This window comes from Perkinsus marinus, assembly GCF_000006405.1.
Source record: "Perkinsus marinus ATCC 50983 genomic scaffold scf_1104296946658, whole genome shotgun sequence".
In the NCBI taxonomy this organism is placed as follows: Eukaryota; Perkinsozoa; order Perkinsida; family Perkinsidae; genus Perkinsus; species Perkinsus marinus.
Window position 1 is genome coordinate 67,152 of NW_003210883.1, and position 17,874 is coordinate 85,025.

The window sequence follows — 17,874 nt, forward strand, 5'->3', positions numbered from 1 at the left end:
ACACCACCCCAGATGCAGCAGCGACCAAGTCCTCAACAGCACAGCAGCAGCAAAGTGGTATGCCTAATGGGGCGTATCTGACATGAGACCAGCTGTTCCTAATGTGTACGATGAATGGTATTGTCCCTAACTGGAAAATGTTTAGTCTCAGCTTCGCTCCGCCTCCGGAAATCGCCGTTAGTCCGGCCGAGGTGTTGAAGTATCAGCAGAATCAGTTCGCGTCAGTCCTGTCCGGTTCGTTGGCAGCAGCAGCCCAAGCAGCTGCAATGCAGCAGAGGCCTACACAGGACCCTACGGTAGGTGGAGATGAGGCAGCTTAGTCGGCTTATGATGGGAGGATTGGTCTCAGGCTTACGCTGCACAGCAACAACAACAATGGGCTATTGCGGCGGCTGCGGCTACTGCTGCTACTGCTGCGGTTGCTTCTATTGCTGGAGGATTTGAGCCAACACCGGTATTGGCTTGATGAGTAATGTAGTTTGGATGTGTTTGCTATTATAGGCCCAGCTGCAGAACCTGAGTTTGATAGCCGCTCGGTCGCTACACCAACAGGCGGCGATGCAACAGATGTAGTAGTGAAGTCTCTGATGGAGGGGAGTGTTTAATTAGGTACATATCGTACTCGACGCAACAACAGCAGGCTATGATGGTCCAACAGCAGGCAGCTGCGGCATTAGCTGCACAGCAATGGCAACGTCAACAGCAGCAGCAGCAGCAGATGGCTGTGCAGCAACAACAGGGGAATGTATCTCCTCAGGTAGGGTGTGGGGATTGAACCTGCGTCCATGCATGTGTTCAGGAACAGCAACGCTATGACCAGTATCAACAGCAGCAGCAGCAGCAACAACAGCGAGGAGATGAGGAGCACCAACAGGAGCAGGAGCAGCAACAAGAGCAGCAGCAAACGAGCCTCCATACGTCGGCAAGTGCACCTGGCATGCAGCACAAGTCGGAGGTAGTATTCTCTAGTGGGGCTTCCATGTCCACTTATTATGGGATTCAGGCCGCCGTGGGTGACGGAAGCCCAGCGATGCTTCGGACGGCATCTGATCAGCAACTTAACCTGCGAGTTCCGTAAGTACAAAGAATGTTGTTGATGGGATTTGAACCGGGGTCGTTAGAGTGATAGCACGTCTCTTTATCCTTTAGGGTGATAACGCCTGAGATCGGAGACAATACAATGAGGGACTACCCCTCCTCTAGCAATCTCTCGGACATGGCCTCGGCGACCGCGACCGAAGCCAGCGCTACCGAGTTTGGTGACGTCGCCGCTCCCCTGCCGAACATCAAATCCTCTGCTGCCATACTGAGCGGCTCAGGTCTTCAGCATGTTGCCAGTATGAGTATACCCCAGCAGTCGCATCTTGATGGTGATGATGGCGATGCTATGACCAGCACTAGCAACCTTATGAAGGCGTTTGCCTCTAGTCCTGCTCTATGCACTGTTGGCTCTCTCCTTGGTAGTATCATCTCTATCTCACCTGTGTAGTGAGATGATGAGCTTTGTGTCTTAGGTTTATCAAACCAGGCTGAGCCTTTAAGTGCCGAGGAAGAGGCAGAGTTGGCTGAATTTGGCGCTCTGTCAGAGCTGTACAGTCAAGATCCGTCAGTCCAGGTTGCCTCCCCGAACTACCATACTGTGTCTATGCATCACAACATGGGAGGCCTCGCTCAAAGCGCTAGCTTCAAGTAAGTCGACGGTGTACCCAATTTTATGTATAGTTTTACCTCAGTTGTTTCCCAAGTTTGCTGGCGTCTGTGGGAGAGTCCCCACGTCCGAGAGCTGGTTCGGATCCTGCGATGCATGGTAAGGTGTCTGATCGGTGAAAGGCCCATAATAAACAGTTGCCTTTCAGGTCATGATGAGGATCACAAGACCTCCGATGTCCTTTTCGCTGAACTCCAAAATCTGGTTCGCAGTCAGAACCGTAGTGGCGATGGTGATGTGCATTAAAGTCGATGATTAATATCATCATAGGCATTCTCCTTCTGTCTTGAACCATTACTATGTGTACACGTTCATTCGCCTGCTGTTCCCCTTAGCTGGTGCTGTTATCATCTCGGACGTCTCTGTAGATCTAGAGTCGATTATGATGCTTCTGTTGAGTCCGAAGTGTCCATTCCCAATTTTCTGTACTTCTTATGATTATACATCATCCTTGAAGTCCCTTTTTGGACTGCATGAGTTTGATGATGACAACAACCACAACAACGTCCGAGACGAACCATCCCTCTCTGTCATTAACCATCTCATAATTTGGAGGCCGCGTCCAAAATTGTGATTACGAGTTAGGATGGTTGGTATTGATAATATTAATACTGTTCGATGCCTTTGGTGTGAATCACCATTATAGCAATCGTCGTTATTATCACTTAATGTCCCATAGTTCCTTAATAGTAATAAAATCTTTCTATTCTTCTCTGTCGCTCTTGAGTTCGAGATGTTATGAACAGAAAAGTGGAGGATGATGGTACTCGATGAGTTTGCAATCCGTTGGTGGCTTCACTCTGTATTATCCGCTGAGATGCGTTGATTGAAAGACTCGAATAAAAGCGAAACTCATACGAGAGATCTCAAAGCTTTCAATGAGCCAGCAGAGTGAATAGTTCTCACGGTTATGGAGGCAAGAGAATCGCGAAACCAAAGTGGTTATTCGGGGTGTGATTAGGGTGGACTCAGAAAAGTATAGTAAAATCAAAGCCAGACTTGTCACGTACAGAAGATACCTCACGGTTATCTAGTAGTAGGAAACTCGTGTCACAGACAGGCTGGTTCTCACTGAGATTCGCGAATCGGAGCCAAATCCTTTCAAGTTGGCTAGTCATTTCCACCTTGAGAGTTCACTGTGAAGTTGCACGATCCACTAAAACTAGCTGAGGTGAATTAAGAATCTATCGGGCGAGAGCGACCTGCTGACACAAAACTTTGTCATCGATCAACAGCAGCAACACATTCGATCACCATTCACCCATACTGGCAATAAGTCACCAAACTAACGCGACAGTCTTGACTTCACGAAAACGCTGAATAGGAATGTCAAAAGAGACGATAGTATGCCTCTTGATGGGCTCTAATGCCCGACGACATCGTCATGCTCGCTCTTTGCGATGGCATTGACTTGATCGACATATTCCTGTGGAATACCTGGCCAAGAGATGTGTGAAAAGGCGGCGAGTGGAGTCTGACATACCAAGCTCCTTCATGGTATTAGTGAGATTCTCGACGACAGCGTCAAACTGGGCATCAGTGATATTGTAGCCTGCATGAGCGGCCCTCATACTACAGAAGGCAACACGTAAAGATAAATAACAACGAAGACGACGGCTTACCTGCGGCCAGTGTAGTTGTTAGAACCACCGAAGACGTATGTTAGGAAACTTCTCTGATGGTCTTTCAGTTTGTTCATATCGGTCTTGGCCCAGACCTCCTTAATACGATCGTCCGAGAGATTCTTCTTATAGAACCTGCGAACGTGAAAGTAGGAGTGAAGAGGACGAGAAAGAGACCTTACAACTCAACCGCGGCGTTAACAGCATCTTCGCCTCCGATCTTTTCGTAAAGGGTGGACATTATGGGAATAAATTTAGGAAGTTAGCAAAGCTGGAAGGCATATAGTCTTCAATAGAGGATAAACTCATTCCATCAACGGCTTGAACGAAATGATAACAGACCAACAAGTACTCCATTGGGCTGAGGGGGGATATCTAAAGCTAAAGAGATTTCCTCGTCATCGCGACGGGACATAATTTGTGACGGGGTTGTGTGGCCGCCATTAAATGACGTCCCCAAACTGCCATGAGATTATTATGCCTGTCCATACTATCATGTGTGAGGGAATAATAACATGATCACCTTATTCAGAGATACCCCTCACCCGGGCTGGGGCAGCTATGCCACCCCAAGATATGCCTTGGTATAATCGATTTCACACCCACACGGCATAGGAGGATCATTTCCTCCAGGCTGGGGCAGCTATGCCACCCCAAGATATGCCTTGGTATAGTCGATTTAACACCCACACGGCATAGGAGGATCAATTCCTCCGGGCTGGGGCAGCTATGCCACCCCAAGATATGCCTTGGTATAATCGATTTAACACCCACACGTCATAGGAGGATCAATTCCTTCAGTCTGGGGCAGTTATGCCATCCCACTTTCGATTTCATCCTGGGGCCGATATGCCATAACTCGCGATTCAGCAGCCGTGATCGAATATAAGACAAGATACGTATGTACAGCGCGGCCAAATCAAGACGGAGTGTCTGGCAGTCCGTGAACCACTGAGTAAGATCTTCACCCAAGTCATGGGAGTCCAAGTTCCAATCTATTATGTCAACCCACGGAGATTAATACACTGTACTAATGCTCCTGCGGTGACTCCATAGTTTCCAGAGTTCCAGAGTCAACTTTGGGTGATATACACATGATAACGATGTGGGCGAATACCAACGTTTCACGAGTGTCTGATAACCTACAGTTGTACTCTCGGAAATTATATAGTGAATACATCGCTTTGCATCGCGGTTCGCCTCACACTGTAGAAACCCGTAGCAAGCCCATCGGTTAAGTTGTCAGGCTGATTCAGCTTCTCCGTGCAACCATTGTACGGGGATGCTGGTTAAAAGTTGCGGTCAATTTGACGGCGTCAAATTTTGGAGTTATATATAAGATGGAACTTTGCTCTCCAAAAAAGACTCTAACGCAAGACAATGACGACCGCAGCGATGACATCACCCTCATGTAGCTACACAGTGATGCTGCTAGCAGCAGACGCGCTGGTCAATGACTGCAGCTCATGGACCGCCTCAGATACGGTGGTACCTTCGAACAGTCCAATTCGAGAGATATTACAAAGGTGTTACTTTGTAGTTTATTGCCGTCCACCTTGAGAATCGATCGCGCAACAACTGAGAGGTCGTTCTGCGCGCCGTACTTATCCGCAACTGCAAAATAAGAGACGAAAATGCACGATGTCGGAATCGAACCCGAGACCACGGTGAACAGAACAATGCCGCTGAACGATTACGTTTCCGATACAGCGTCATCAACCTTCGAGCTTCTGTTTCCATACCCTTCGATTGTGTTATCCGGAACTCCAAATTCTGAGCCAACTGAGGGAGCCCTTCAAAACACACGTACAAGACAGTTTTCTTCCCTACTGTGACTATTTGTGTTGTGTGATAGTTAACCTTGCTGGTCACATTGTACGCCCACTGGTACATACTGGACTCAGCCTCCCCAACTGAAAAGGTCAGTACAGGGATCCGGGAAGCAACGTTTTACCCGAGGTAATAACTTGGCTGACATGATCGTGTATAGCCTGCATCTTACTTAAAGCAGCACGAAGTATGCTACTCATGCTCAGCAGCTTATCTGACTGCATTAGAGACTTCGTATCGAGATCGCGGTATCTGCAGGCACTGGCCTACACTACCGCGCGCCACAAAATTACATTACACTTTCGATAACTGGTCCCTGACAACTTTCTCATCTGCCATCCATTTACCGAGGACGCCAGACCTGAGGAAGGCTATTGCTGCACGGGTGCGCACAATAACGTCATAACGAAAAAACGTGTGGGGGCCGTTGACTCTGCGAGCTCTGTACTTTAGACTATTCACAATAATGATACTTATTTCAGTACAGTCACGATGATCGCATACACGCAATAAGGGTGGGCGACGCAATTCACCTGGTTTTAACCTCCTGCTCCAAAGAGAAGAGTTTGGTGAGCTCGGCCGCAAAGTTGGCCTCACGAGATGAATACTTCTCAGTCTTCGACTCAATCTTCTTCAAAGCCTCCTCTGACTGAAAAGTAGGAAAAATGACGTGCATGGGTGTAGTAGGGAAGGATAGTTTAGGTATGTCACTCACTTGAAGCACCCTGGAGTGTAGTCTGCCGACACCTTCCTTAAACGAATCGAACCTGCAATGGTAGGGCAAAATGTACCTGCCGAGAATCGAACCCGCGCCCTTACTCGCCAACAGTTCGTTCAACTTTCCGAGCACATTGTTCTAGTGTCATACCATATTGACTTGCAGGAGCAGCACCCAACTGGGTCGCCATTATACGGCTTGAACTGTATGGAAGAGTAATACCTAGAAGACGACGATCGCGAGCGTCTAGTCCTGTGCTACTTACCGAGCATGTCACTAACGGTGAACTTTGGCGACTCCCCTTGGTTTTTGAAAGTTCCTTCCGGATATTCACGAGCCAGGTTGGGCGCCATGCCCACCGTTAAAGGGCCGAGGCCATCCGACTCAACCGGACCTACCATATTGTGGTACGTACGTCAACGACTATCGAGGAGACTCACTCGGAGCTACGGCGCTATTATGTGGGGCGCTGATTTCGCGTTTCACCAACTTCGAGAGCTGCCCGGGATCACTCGAGGTTTTCAAGTCATCTTCGCGATAGTATGCAGTCGTTGAAGATGTTATAACGAGAAAAATGAGGGAGCGCGACGTTGGTAAAATCATAGGAGCTTAGGAATACTGGCTACGGGGACCTGATGGAATGCGAACCACAAGATGATGCCTCGTCGAGCATTTGATGATCAGTGTCTGATCTTTCAGGCTCACACTAGCGGCCCGGTAACCACGCAAGTTTCGTAGGGAACCATACGCAGGTGGGAGTGCAGCAAACGACATGAAACCAATAAAACACCCACCGTGGGGCTCGAACCCACGACCACAAGGTTAAGAGCCTTGCGCTCTACCGACTGAGCTAGACGGGCAAGATACTCTAGCATACTTTCTAATGCTACTATAGTCCCACATCAAGTCCATAACTACTAACCGACTTGGTAAGATCTCTATCTCGGCGATGGTAAACACTTGAAATGCGTGCAATCCTCAAAAGACTTGGCCTTAGAATTCTAAACTATTCATCCCAATGCCGTTGGTACACACCCCATACGGACCCACGGCGCTTCGGGAGACAACCACCACCTATGGGTCTCCTCACTCACCGCAACCATCCACGGGAGTATCAATCCCGGAGCTCTGATATAAGACTCTTTATCATAGTAGATAGTAGGATATGACTGGTGTTATACAAGGCCAGTTGGCGACTTGTGGTCTGGACAGTGTCAAGTTGACACACCAAAGTCAGCAAGATTCATCCACGCTGTATTCGCCTGCCAACACATATCGAACTGGCTCTCGGCCAGACCAACGGGGGTTCATCATAGTTGTGTACGAAATCTCCAATCTTTACCTCGGTTATACTGTAGCCCACGGAATTATCAGCCGCGCTAGACAGGATATTCTGACGGATCGGTACCTCGTGAACTACCTTTCTAGAACTATTTCGACGCTACGTGAAATACATTCCGAGGAGCCTAACGAACCGCATTGATCCTCCCAGAATGAAGGTTGCAAGTATGGAGCATTTACGGTACAACGACTGTAGACTTTGCTCCTGCTCCTGCCGCTGTTGTTGCTAGTAATGCATCTGCTCATACGGCAGAGGTGGCCCAGCCTGGTGAGGAATGTAAGATATCTCAGTTGTACCTCTACAGTCCTCCTATTGTAGGTTATCGATGTTGTTGTTGATGTCCACTTCGTTTCTGATCGATTGCCACCTGTATTGCGCGGTAATGACCCAAAACTCATATGATAACTCCCTTGACCGACTATGCCTGTATTCGTAATAACAACTTTCCAAATCATATGCGTCCGTAACCCCTCTCAACATGGTTCATAAACACTTTAGATCGGGTCCAAGGACGCAGGGTGAAATATTAAGTTTCTTATTCACAGCATCAACAGGCCTGATACGAAACTCTCTATCGCTACCGACGATATTCATAGTGAACGAGAAGATACGAATCGTAGACGCACAGCGAAAAATATCATGCAGCACGATCAGCAAATCTTGCAATCTTGCGCAATCTTACAATATCTCCGGTGCATTTTCCTTCTGGCGGAGTTCTTGAAGATCACGGGTCGTAGATCGTGAGCACAGTTATGTTCTCCTAGTAGTAGTAGTAGTAGTAGTAGTAGAACTACTACTACTGCTACTGCTACTGTTGGAGAGGAACGGGAGGAACTGATTGTATTTGCTAGGCATTACTCAGTAGTTTAGACTCTAAACTTTAGAGTATTATGGTGAGAATCGTTGTAATCGTTTTCGGCGGGCTTTGTCATTGACGGTTAGTGTTTTCGGGCAGTTCAATTTAGTATATTTGACATCCTGTGAATTTGTAACAAGATATAGGTGGTCGAGTCAGCGGAGGATCCGGGTTCAATTCGCTCTGCTGGCATCATCTACATTTCCCTCACTTGGCGTGTGACGAGCATTCTCCTTCGACCCCTCTAGTGGTACGCGAGACGTCTCTCCAGACGACACTCGCGTCGGAAAACGGTTAAGGGTTGATATCCCACGAGTGATGAGAATTCCCCATTCTCGTCATTTAGCATGTCTGTTTGGCGAACACCTGTCGTATTCGTACAATAGAAGCTACAAACTTTGATGCTGCTCCCCCGATTCGTTCTTGCTTGTCTTTCATTCGTGCCTTCTCCCGATAATATAAACTTGCCTGAGTTACCTCGATGAGATTGAGCGGATCTTTTCAGGATGTTAGATCATGCTCATTGCACCATTGTGACAACAGTGTTGTCGTCATTATATCTGCCATGAAGGTAAATTAGAACTGATTCGTATTCTCGACTGATGACATCAGTCTAATATGCTCGAATCATCATGATTCAGTTATAGCATGACCGAGTGATGCAGCAGGAGCATTGGCGATGCCGCACTCCTGCCACCCCGTCAGATGGCCCATCCGAGATGGGTATTTAAGTCCACAATGATCAATCGTCAGATGTTGGAATCCTGAGTCGTCCGAACTGTAGCAGCTGGTCTCTTGCTATTTCCGAGATCAACTTTGTAACATCCGAAGACGAATGGAAAACTTGTGCGACAGCTTCTGACAATTGCAGCGCCATTCATGCAACTATATGGAAGGCCGGTGTCACAGGTATGCGTCCGACTGCCAATTGTATTGTCGTGTCGGAGTTCACTCTGCCTCTGATGCTCGTATTTCCCGCGAGCAGAGCTGGTTGGATTATCAGGAGTTACAGGAGGATTATTAGAGCTTGCAAGTTCGAACCAGTTCGGTGAGGACAGCCTTCCGCAGGACCAGTGGCGCTGGTGTGCGATCGATTTTCATGTTACCAATAGCAATTTTATAAGACGTATGGGCTTATCATCGTATTTGCTGCTCGAGGGACACTCTTGTCGCTTCATTGTCGAGTTCTGATAAACATCAAAGGATCTGCTACGCGGCTCCCTCATTTCCCACCAAAAGTTGGGGAATGCCCTCAGAAATTCCCATTCTTTCGCCAACGGGGCTCGAGCCGCGCTAATTCCAATTCCCGATTTATGATAATATGATTCATGATATCTTTATCGTGGACTGTGTGCGAGTTGTGAAATTCACAGTTGTAGAGCGGATCGCTGTCTGTCGGTGACCATATGTTGGGGTATTTCAGGTCGAGCGAAGCCACATTCGATCTGATGCCCAAGGCGGGTTAGCGTGTGGACAATTTGGGTAGGACGGATGGACCAGGCTCTTCCTGTCTAGTCGTAGGAGGAGGAAGACAGTGAATTGTTGTTCGGATATGCGGATCGTGTTGGTGCTGATAAGATAGCATTCGTAGCACCAAGTGAATGGGAGTCGGATAAGGTCCGTATTAAGGATCTCCGTACAGGTAAGGAAGAAGGGCCGAGCAGTGGATCTCATTGTGAGAGGCCTAAGATCGCATTAGTAGGTCATCTAGGGTAGGTGTAGACGACTTTTGAATTGGAAGACGCGTGATGACATTGCAGTTTTAATATATGAGGTATGCCCTTTATAGCTGGAAGACCTCACTCGAGGTGTTTTATTAGGAGGGTTGTGTCGACCGCGTGGGGAGGTGTGTGGGCTCACATAGGGATGGACCCGGGTTCGATTCCCACCGAAAGCTTTTGTAATTTCTCGATACTTTGCTAATTTTCGTGTTCCGAAAAATCAAAAGCGGGACGCTTTCGTTGTGTTACCGACTGTCCCACCAGCGTCGCGCGCGCCCAGTGAATCGATTTGTCATCTGGTACCTTTAATGGGGTCATGCCCCTGCATGAACTTGTCGGAATGCCAATTTCTAACCCGGAGAGGTAGATGTTAATTCTGTGAAAAGACGTTATCATAAACTGTACGTGTTGCAAGGTTGAGGAGGAGCCTGCATGATACAAGTCACCTCGTTGATCCAATTTGTGTAGTTTGGTTCCTTTGAAACTGCCGATATGTCATCAGCTCCTGAAGTTGATCTCTCTAGCGTGAATGAGAAGCTTATCGTCCCGGAGGGTATGTCCAAGAAGCAAGCTAAGAAGTTGGCCAAGAAGGCCGCTAAGAAGGGCGGCAACAACAACAATAAACAAGAATTCGATAATGGTAAATTCACTCAGAAGCGACTCCGAAAATATTTTTTTGTGATTTAGTTATTTCTTTCGACCCTCCTAGTGGAACTCGGGACTTCTTCCCGGAAGATATGCGTGTGCGAGTAAGCGGTTTTTTGGTGTCGGAATATATGCTCGCTCCTCTCAGCTGAGCTAAGGAAGTTCCCTTACTAATTACAGGAGTTTATATATTCAGATTTTCAAAACTTCTGATGTGATTCGTAGATAAATGTTCATCAACTCGAGAATTCAAAAAAAAAACCCGAAATTTCCGCGTAATTTTAATATTGTCACCAACACATGTAGTTGACCATGTTGTGCATACTTCTCCTCCACACTGCTATCCCTTCAGAATTGGCTCTTCGCCCAGTGGCGTTCCGTCTCGACGCAGTATGGCTTTTCAGAGTACGATGCACCCGTGTTGGAAAATGAGGATTTGTATAAGAGAAAAGCTGGCGAGGAAATTGTCGAGCAAATGTAATCACCAGGGGAGAGGTGCAGAATCAGAATTGGAATATATGTTCGCGTCTCTCAGCTGAGCTCAGGAGTTTACATCCTTATTCGCGCGGAAACATAGATTCTCTCCCAGAATTTCCATAGTGTCACCAACACATCCATGTGTATATTCTCCCACACTGAGCACGCCACGGTGACAGGCCTTGGTGATCGAGGTACAACTTCGTTGATAAGGAGGATCATAGAGTTACCCTACGACCAGAGATGACACCAACACTGGCGAGGATGGTATTATCGAGGGTTAGGATGAGCGCGGAGGGTGGTAGTAGCCACAATGCGGCTGCACAAATGGCTGAGGTGAGAGGAATATACAGTTTGGAAGAAAATATGATCACATGGTCAACTACATGTGTTGGTGATAGTGGAATGATCAGTGGAGTTTCACGACCCGTTTCACGCGTAAAACTCGGTGAAAAACGCGATATTCGCGCTATGCAGTAACCGTGAAATGTGTTTTTTACTAGTGTTTTTCATATCACTAGGGTGAAAACTCCAGTGTTGGAGTAGGAATATATGTTCGCTTTCCTCAGCTGAGCTTATGAGTTCATGGAGGAGTTGGTTTGGAAGTCCACAGAAACCAATAAAAATTCCTAAAAAGTTCCTCATAATTTTCTTATTATCACCAACACATGTAGTTGACCATGTGCAATTTTTACCACACTGAGAATCATTCTGAGGAAATTTCGGGAAATTTTGGTATTTCTACACTAGTTCTCATGAAAACTCCTGAGATCCGCTGAGGAAAACAAACATATTTCCCTAAACTGGGAGTATATGTTTGCACGCATCGGCTGAGCTTGGGAGTTTCCTCACTGATTATAGGCGTTTGCAGTAGATGTGCCCAGGAAAAAAGCGGAATTTCTTACCAAAATTTTCACCAACACGCGTATTTGACCCCGTGCATATTTCCTTATTGCAGGTTCTTCCGCTAAAGTGGTTTTCTATACCGCAATGTTGGAGATTCGAAACGACACAGCGCGGTCGTAAGCGTGAACATTATCAATGGAACTGTGATATCGTTGGTAACTTTCTTCACTTTTCCTTTTTCATCCTCGCATTTCTACTCGCAGGTGTTGCTGATATCACCGCTGAGTTGGAGCTCTTGGCCACGATGGTGGGATTTTTCAAGAGGGTCGGCCTCACTAGTGCTGATGTTGGAATCAAGTGGGTTACTCGTACGAGAGTGAGCAGTGTTGGAATATATGTTCGCTTTCCTCAGCTAGGCTCAGGAGTTTCCAAAACTAGTTATTGAAGTTTACACACAAATTCGGGTAGAAGTGTAGAGAATTTCCTCAGTTTTCCTCAGAATTTGCACAGATGTCACCTACACATGTAGTTGACCGTGCGCATATTTTCCGCTCACACTGAGGGTGAGCAAAGGATATATGTTCGCTTTCCTCAGCAGCTGAGCTCAGGAGTTTCCAAAGCTGATTATAGGCAACCAAGAAGGATTTCCCAAAATTTCCTTGAAATTTTCGTATTTTCGATCACACATGTAGTTGAGCATGTGCATATTTTCCTCCGCCACACCGATCTGTACCACTGATCCTTACTAGTTCTCAAGTTTATTATTACAAGCTATTATATTATGATTATTGGAGTCTCGTCCGTTTTACGTGAAGTGGTGTAAACGTCGGTGAAAAACTAGGCGATATTCGCGGTGATATGCACTAGTCGTGAAATATGTTTTTCACTAGTGTTTTTCATATCACTTGGGTGAAACTTTATCAGAATAAAATATATAGATTTCATTTACGGGTATTATTGATATGTAATAGAAAACTACATTTTGATTTTTAGGGTAAACTCCCGAGCGATTTTACAGTCGGTTTTGAAAGCCTCCGGTGTTGGCGCTGATGAATTCGCGAAGGTCTGTGTTGTTGTTGACAAAATTGATAAAGTTGGTCGAGAAGAGGTAAACACTTTGATGTTATTGTGAAGTGATGAAAGTATCTGATCGTAGGTCATCAGGCAGATGGTTGAGGATATAAAACTTGACGTTGCTGTTGCTGGTGAGAGGAAGAATTTGATTACATTGTTGCGTGTGATTCAGTGGAGTTTCACGGCCACCCTAGTGATATGAAAAACACTAGTGAAAACATTCTCCATTACTACTGCATATCACCGCGAATGTGGGATTGTTCGTAACTTCACGTGAAACGAGTGAAACTCCCAGTGTGGTGGGAATATATGCACATGGTCAACTACATGTGTTTGTAAAAATGTGGAATAGTATTATTAACTGATATAACTTAAGATATAATAACCCCTTTCATTTATTGAATTTATAAGTTAATATTAATCACATATAACTAGTGTATTAGATTACATAAGTTTTTGTACACTTCTACCCAAAATTATGTGTGGATTTTCATAACGTAATGAAAACACTTACGAAAGCAAACATATATTTTTTCTACACTGGTGTAGTGATTTTGATCAGAGCGTGTTGTTGATGCTACTGCTGCTGGATCTATTGAGGAGTTCAAAGCGATTGCTGGGGAAAGCTGTGCTGAAGGTGTGGGGAGGGAAATTCAGCAACGTTATTTTATCAAGGAATTTCGAATTTTCTTACAACGACGATAGTTTCCCTCGGAAATCAAAGCAAGGACTAGCGAGTGACGGAGTAGATACTATATTAAGAGAAATGGATGATATTCGTCTCGTAGATATTTCGCCAAGGGCGATTTTCAACGCGCACAACTGTGGCAATGTTGGTGATAATATGAAAATTTTGGAAAATTGTTGTTGGTTTGTGTACTACCCGAACTCCTATGAAGTGAAGCGAACAGATATTCCTCTTCCAACACTAAATTCACAGCTCTGGGAGAACGGCCATGTTGAGGACCTTATTTGTATCATACATATGTTTACATTGGAATCTCATCCGTGTGTAAAACTCGATGAAAAACTAGGCGATATTCGCGCCATACAGTAGTCGTGAAATATGTTTTTCGCGACGTACGAGAACGATTACGATTAAGTGGGGAAAAACGCTCATTTTTCACATTTACATAACAAATTGGCTTGCACTGTACACGGGATCTCAGATGTTGATGATGTCGAGAGGCTCTTCCAATTCGCTGAGAACTACGGCATAGCCGATTGGCTCGTCTTTGATGCATCGGTGGTTCGCGGTCTGGCCTATTATACAGGTGAGCGGAGCGAAGCAATTTTTGTTTCGTATGTTTTAAAACTGTGTTGTATTAGGCATTGTGTGGGAGGCATTTGATCGTAGAGGAGAACTACGGGCCATAGCAGGTGGTGGACGCTACGACAGGTAGGGTCCCTCCTCCCCAGTGTTGGAGTATATGTTCGGCTACTTCCTCACCTGAGTTTAGAAGTTTACGTACAAACTCGGGTACAACTGTACAGAAACCAATAAGAATTTCCTCAAATATCAATAACACATGTAGTTGACCATGTGTTCATATTTTCCCACACTGCTCCTCCCCCTCATGTGGTGAGCTTATTTTTCTTGTAGGCTTTTATCGCTGTATGGCGCGCCCTCGGAGATACCATGTGTTGGTTTCGGTTTCGGCGACTGTGTTATCTACGAACTTCTATTGGGTAGGTGTTTGAATTTCGTGGCGCGCGGTATTATTGATATTTTAGAGCGTGGCCTACTCCCTGAGATACCACACCGGGTTGATTTCGTCGTAGCTGCTTATAAGGGGATGTATGGACAGGCGTTAGAGGTGGCCGCCGGTCTGAGGTAAAGTGCAGCGTGGCAACTACGTGTGTTGGTGACAACATGGAAATTGCAAATGTTATCGTTGGTTTTCGTACACTGTAGACGTTGTCATCATGTAGTGGAGTAAGTATTATTACACAGAAATTGAGTGTGTATTGGAGTTTCATCGGTTTTACGTGAAGTGGCGTAATCCTCTGTGAAAACCTCAATATTCGCGGTGATATGCAGTGGTTTGTGAAATGTGTTTTTCATATCGCGGGTACATATATTTCGAGTATTATCAGAAATATATTTCTTCACCTTGATAAGTTTTGTTCGTTTTTCTCAGGTCGGGTGGTGCCACTGTTGATGTTATGCTTGAGGCGGGTAAACGTGTTGACAAGCAGTTCAGGTAAGGAGGAACGTCCAGTGTGATGATGCCGCGTTTTTCACATGGAGTATTACGCGACTTCACGTAAAACTGGTGGGACTCCGGTGTTTTCTCAAGGTATGCGGATCGTGTTGGTGCTGATAAGATAGCATTCGTGGCACCAAGTGAATGGGAGTCGGGTAAGGTCCGTATTAAGGATCTCCGTACAGGTAAGGAAGGAGTAGGGTCGTCCCCTCATCATCCATATACTACGCCTCAGGTGACTCGGAGGCCCGCGTACAAATAGATATACCCGTATGTGATCTTGCTAACGCTAAGTCATATTTCGACAAGCAGGCTGAGTAAATAGGCGGAGCGAAGCGCGACATGTTGTGCAGTTTTGTTTACTGTCGCCAGACACGATTTCGAAAGACACTGTTCATTAGCATTCCTTTCTATAGGGTTTCTGCCAAGTATTGTGTCCGTGTTATTCAGTAGTGTGGATGCGGCTCCAAATTTGTTGTATCTTTTGTGGTGGTCACCGTTGGTTGTGTCTGTGTTGGGACTACTCGTAGGGTTACGCGATAGGCGTTCGCTTGTATATTCGTACCACCCTTGCGTGAACATATGGCTTTGCGTAAGAGGAGACTCCATGGCCCTGTTGTAGTGATAGAGTTGCTACGTTAAGGTTCCGTATTGAGTCGTTGGAGTTACCGTACTATGCAGCTTAATAAAGTTAACGATAAGCAACACAACCATTCTGATTTCTACATACACACTAGAAGTTGCCAATCCAAGCACACACAATAGGAAGGACATCCTCACTCTAACTAGTTCCCATGTGGTCTTTCTTAAAGACTGAGTAATTTGGTCGCCGAGAGACGAAGTTCTTACGAATGATGGTGAGAAGTGTGAGACTATGAAGATAATACAATCGATTGCTTACTTCATAGAGATAACTACCACGGTTGAGACAGACTTGAACCATCCAACTTATCCTGCTTGCCTTACTCGGTATCAAAAGAAACACACGATAATTACAGTCGAGGAGGAACCATACATATATACTTCAGTATTTACATAGATTCCCTGAAGTTCTTATTAGCTATCGACAGTTTACTTTCCTATCACGTTAATACGACTAACTGTTGCTCATCGCAGCTCCACACGTCACGGAGGCAGTCCGGACTAACTATCTCATTGCTAATCGACACGAAACGCAGTCATAAATCGTTTGGTCATTAATATACCACGAACGTTTGTGCTCCGATCAAGCATAGCATTTATGATGAGTAGTGCTACATACTATGGTCGTGCTTCACGTATTCGACCAACATCCAATGCACATGTGATGACGTACACCACAACAGCACCAACAACTCAGCGAATGATAAGACCTTCTGTTGCTCTCACTACAGTAGTAGTAATCCATCAATACGCTCGAATACCAATATCCAATGCTTATGGTGAGTTAATATGATAATACACGGGTGAAGTATTCTATTCATCTCCTATTTATTGTATCTCGTTCTTTTTCGCTCGTCCTACATGTTACTATGCGATGCAGATCAACACAACACTGAATTACAGCACAACTTAGGATGTAGAAAGTACTTGCCAACCACGTCCAGCGGCCACTATAAAGTGCCCATGATGGAGGACAGCAACAGCATTCGGCTCGGTTGCTATACAACGAGTACAGCCACTTAACGATAATTCTTCGTCATCAACGCTCCATGCTTTAACTCTACGGTCCCATCCCACCGAGTAAATAGTCTGAAAACGAGCAAATGCTCAGTTCAACACCAACAACAACGACAGTGCGGTGTTTCACCTTAGTCGACGGAGCTGTTGCCATGGCGTGGATTCCAGCAAGATGTGCCAGGCTTATACGTTTCAATATTATCATACGTTGGACGTCAGTGATAACTACGTCCTGGTCATCGCCACTACTCGCGAGCTTTCCTGAGGGGACAACAACAACAACGTGATGATAGACATTTAAACCAAAGCTGATACCACCGCTATCTATCCATGCTAATGCATTGACCCCTGCAGTATGAACAGACAGACAGTGCTTGTCGTTGAGCCGAACGATGTGACCATCAGCATAGCCAGCAATAGGTGGTGACACCTGGTGTGCATCGGGGGCTATCACCGCCAGGCATGCACTGTGGCGAGTGTACCTTCATTGGAATACTCCATGGAGGTTGTTGCAATATATATTCCTCAGCTGAGCTTAGGAGTTTCCTCACTGATCATAGGAGTCTACGAGCGAGTTGGGTTGGAAATCCACAGAAACCAATGACAATTGCCGAAGATTTCTTCAGAGTTTTCATATCGTCACCAACACATGTACTTGACCATGTGCAATTTCTACCACACTGGTCGCCGCTATTACGTAGAGCGGAAGTGTAGTTTTCCAGGATGACCTTGAGCCTTCCAAACGGATCCAGAGCTGTCACCAAATAGGGCGAAAACGTTCTGATAATAATAACATGCAAGGAGTGTGAAAATCACCACTTTTTACATCGGGCGAATGAGATCCTATAGCAACCGCCATGAGTCGTACATTATCCATACCACACTCTGAGAACATCTCACCACCATCTTCTACCCACAACGACAGCTTGCCGTCCCTGCTACTGGTCACAACTCTATAAAGTAACCATTGACTTCTGGCCCCTCCAGAGATCACAAAGTCACCACAGGAGGCTGAAATGAGCATCGATATTAATACATATGAAGTAAGTTTAATCGATATCCTAATTCCATGTACTATCGGAGTCTCAACACGTGATGATGATGATGGAACGATCTCTAATGCGAGGTACTACGATGAGAAATTCATATCATTCCAACGTAAGGCGTCT

General features: G+C 45.8%; 4 protein-coding genes and 1 non-coding gene across 5 annotated transcripts in view; 2 read left to right on the top strand and 3 right to left on the bottom strand.

The window, feature by feature from the left end:
• Window positions 1–137: 137 nt before the first annotated feature.
• Pmar_PMAR011085 (conserved hypothetical protein) lies at window positions 138–2,417 on the top strand (the record flags this gene model as incomplete). Its single annotated transcript, XM_002779581.1, has 10 exons — window positions 138–296; window positions 350–454; window positions 502–569; window positions 610–757; window positions 800–955; window positions 1,004–1,074; window positions 1,150–1,460; window positions 1,515–1,689; window positions 1,734–1,807; window positions 1,857–2,417. 10 exons carry the CDS (start codon window positions 138–140, stop codon window positions 1,952–1,954), a joined length of 1,365 nt encoding a protein of 454 aa, XP_002779627.1. The 3' UTR covers window positions 1,955–2,417.
• Window positions 2,418–3,071: 654 nt separating this feature from the next.
• Pmar_PMAR011086 (Cyanoglobin, putative) lies at window positions 3,072–3,571 on the bottom strand (the record flags this gene model as incomplete). The annotated part of the gene is made up of 4 exons (XM_002779582.1): window positions 3,072–3,145; window positions 3,192–3,280; window positions 3,331–3,465; window positions 3,513–3,571. 4 exons carry the CDS (start codon window positions 3,569–3,571, stop codon window positions 3,072–3,074), a joined length of 357 nt encoding a protein of 118 aa, XP_002779628.1.
• Window positions 3,572–4,745: 1,174 nt separating this feature from the next.
• On the bottom strand, window positions 4,746–6,068 carry Pmar_PMAR011087 (hypothetical protein; the record flags this gene model as incomplete). The annotated part of the gene is made up of 9 exons (XM_002779583.1): window positions 4,746–4,822; window positions 4,864–4,944; window positions 5,028–5,112; window positions 5,161–5,243; window positions 5,333–5,412; window positions 5,459–5,521; window positions 5,694–5,809; window positions 5,876–5,927; window positions 5,980–6,068. 9 exons carry the CDS (start codon window positions 6,066–6,068, stop codon window positions 4,746–4,748), a joined length of 726 nt encoding a protein of 241 aa, XP_002779629.1.
• A 597-nt stretch (window positions 6,069–6,665) lies between these two features.
• Window positions 6,666–6,738, bottom strand: Pmar_PMAR011088. Its single transcript has one exon. It is a non-coding gene; the product is annotated as a tRNA-Lys (tRNA).
• A 3,551-nt stretch (window positions 6,739–10,289) lies between these two features.
• The window catches only part of Pmar_PMAR011089 (histidyl-tRNA synthetase, putative), a gene marked incomplete at both ends in the record, with an annotated part of 10,386 nt that continues 2,801 nt past the window's right edge, over window positions 10,290–17,874 (top strand). Inside the window, 14 exons of the mRNA XM_002779584.1 lie at window positions 10,290–10,437; window positions 10,485–10,546; window positions 10,795–10,919; window positions 11,114–11,198; window positions 11,878–11,980; window positions 12,029–12,122; window positions 12,759–12,873; window positions 12,922–12,970; window positions 13,402–13,476; window positions 14,009–14,113; window positions 14,169–14,238; window positions 14,443–14,528; window positions 14,574–14,673; window positions 14,981–15,043. Of these exons, the coding sequence (XP_002779630.1) occupies window positions 10,290–10,437; window positions 10,485–10,546; window positions 10,795–10,919; window positions 11,114–11,198; window positions 11,878–11,980; window positions 12,029–12,122; window positions 12,759–12,873; window positions 12,922–12,970; window positions 13,402–13,476; window positions 14,009–14,113; window positions 14,169–14,238; window positions 14,443–14,528; window positions 14,574–14,673; window positions 14,981–15,043 (1,280 nt within the window). The remainder of the gene's footprint in view (window positions 10,438–10,484; window positions 10,547–10,794; window positions 10,920–11,113; window positions 11,199–11,877; window positions 11,981–12,028; window positions 12,123–12,758; window positions 12,874–12,921; window positions 12,971–13,401; window positions 13,477–14,008; window positions 14,114–14,168; window positions 14,239–14,442; window positions 14,529–14,573; window positions 14,674–14,980; window positions 15,044–17,874) is intronic.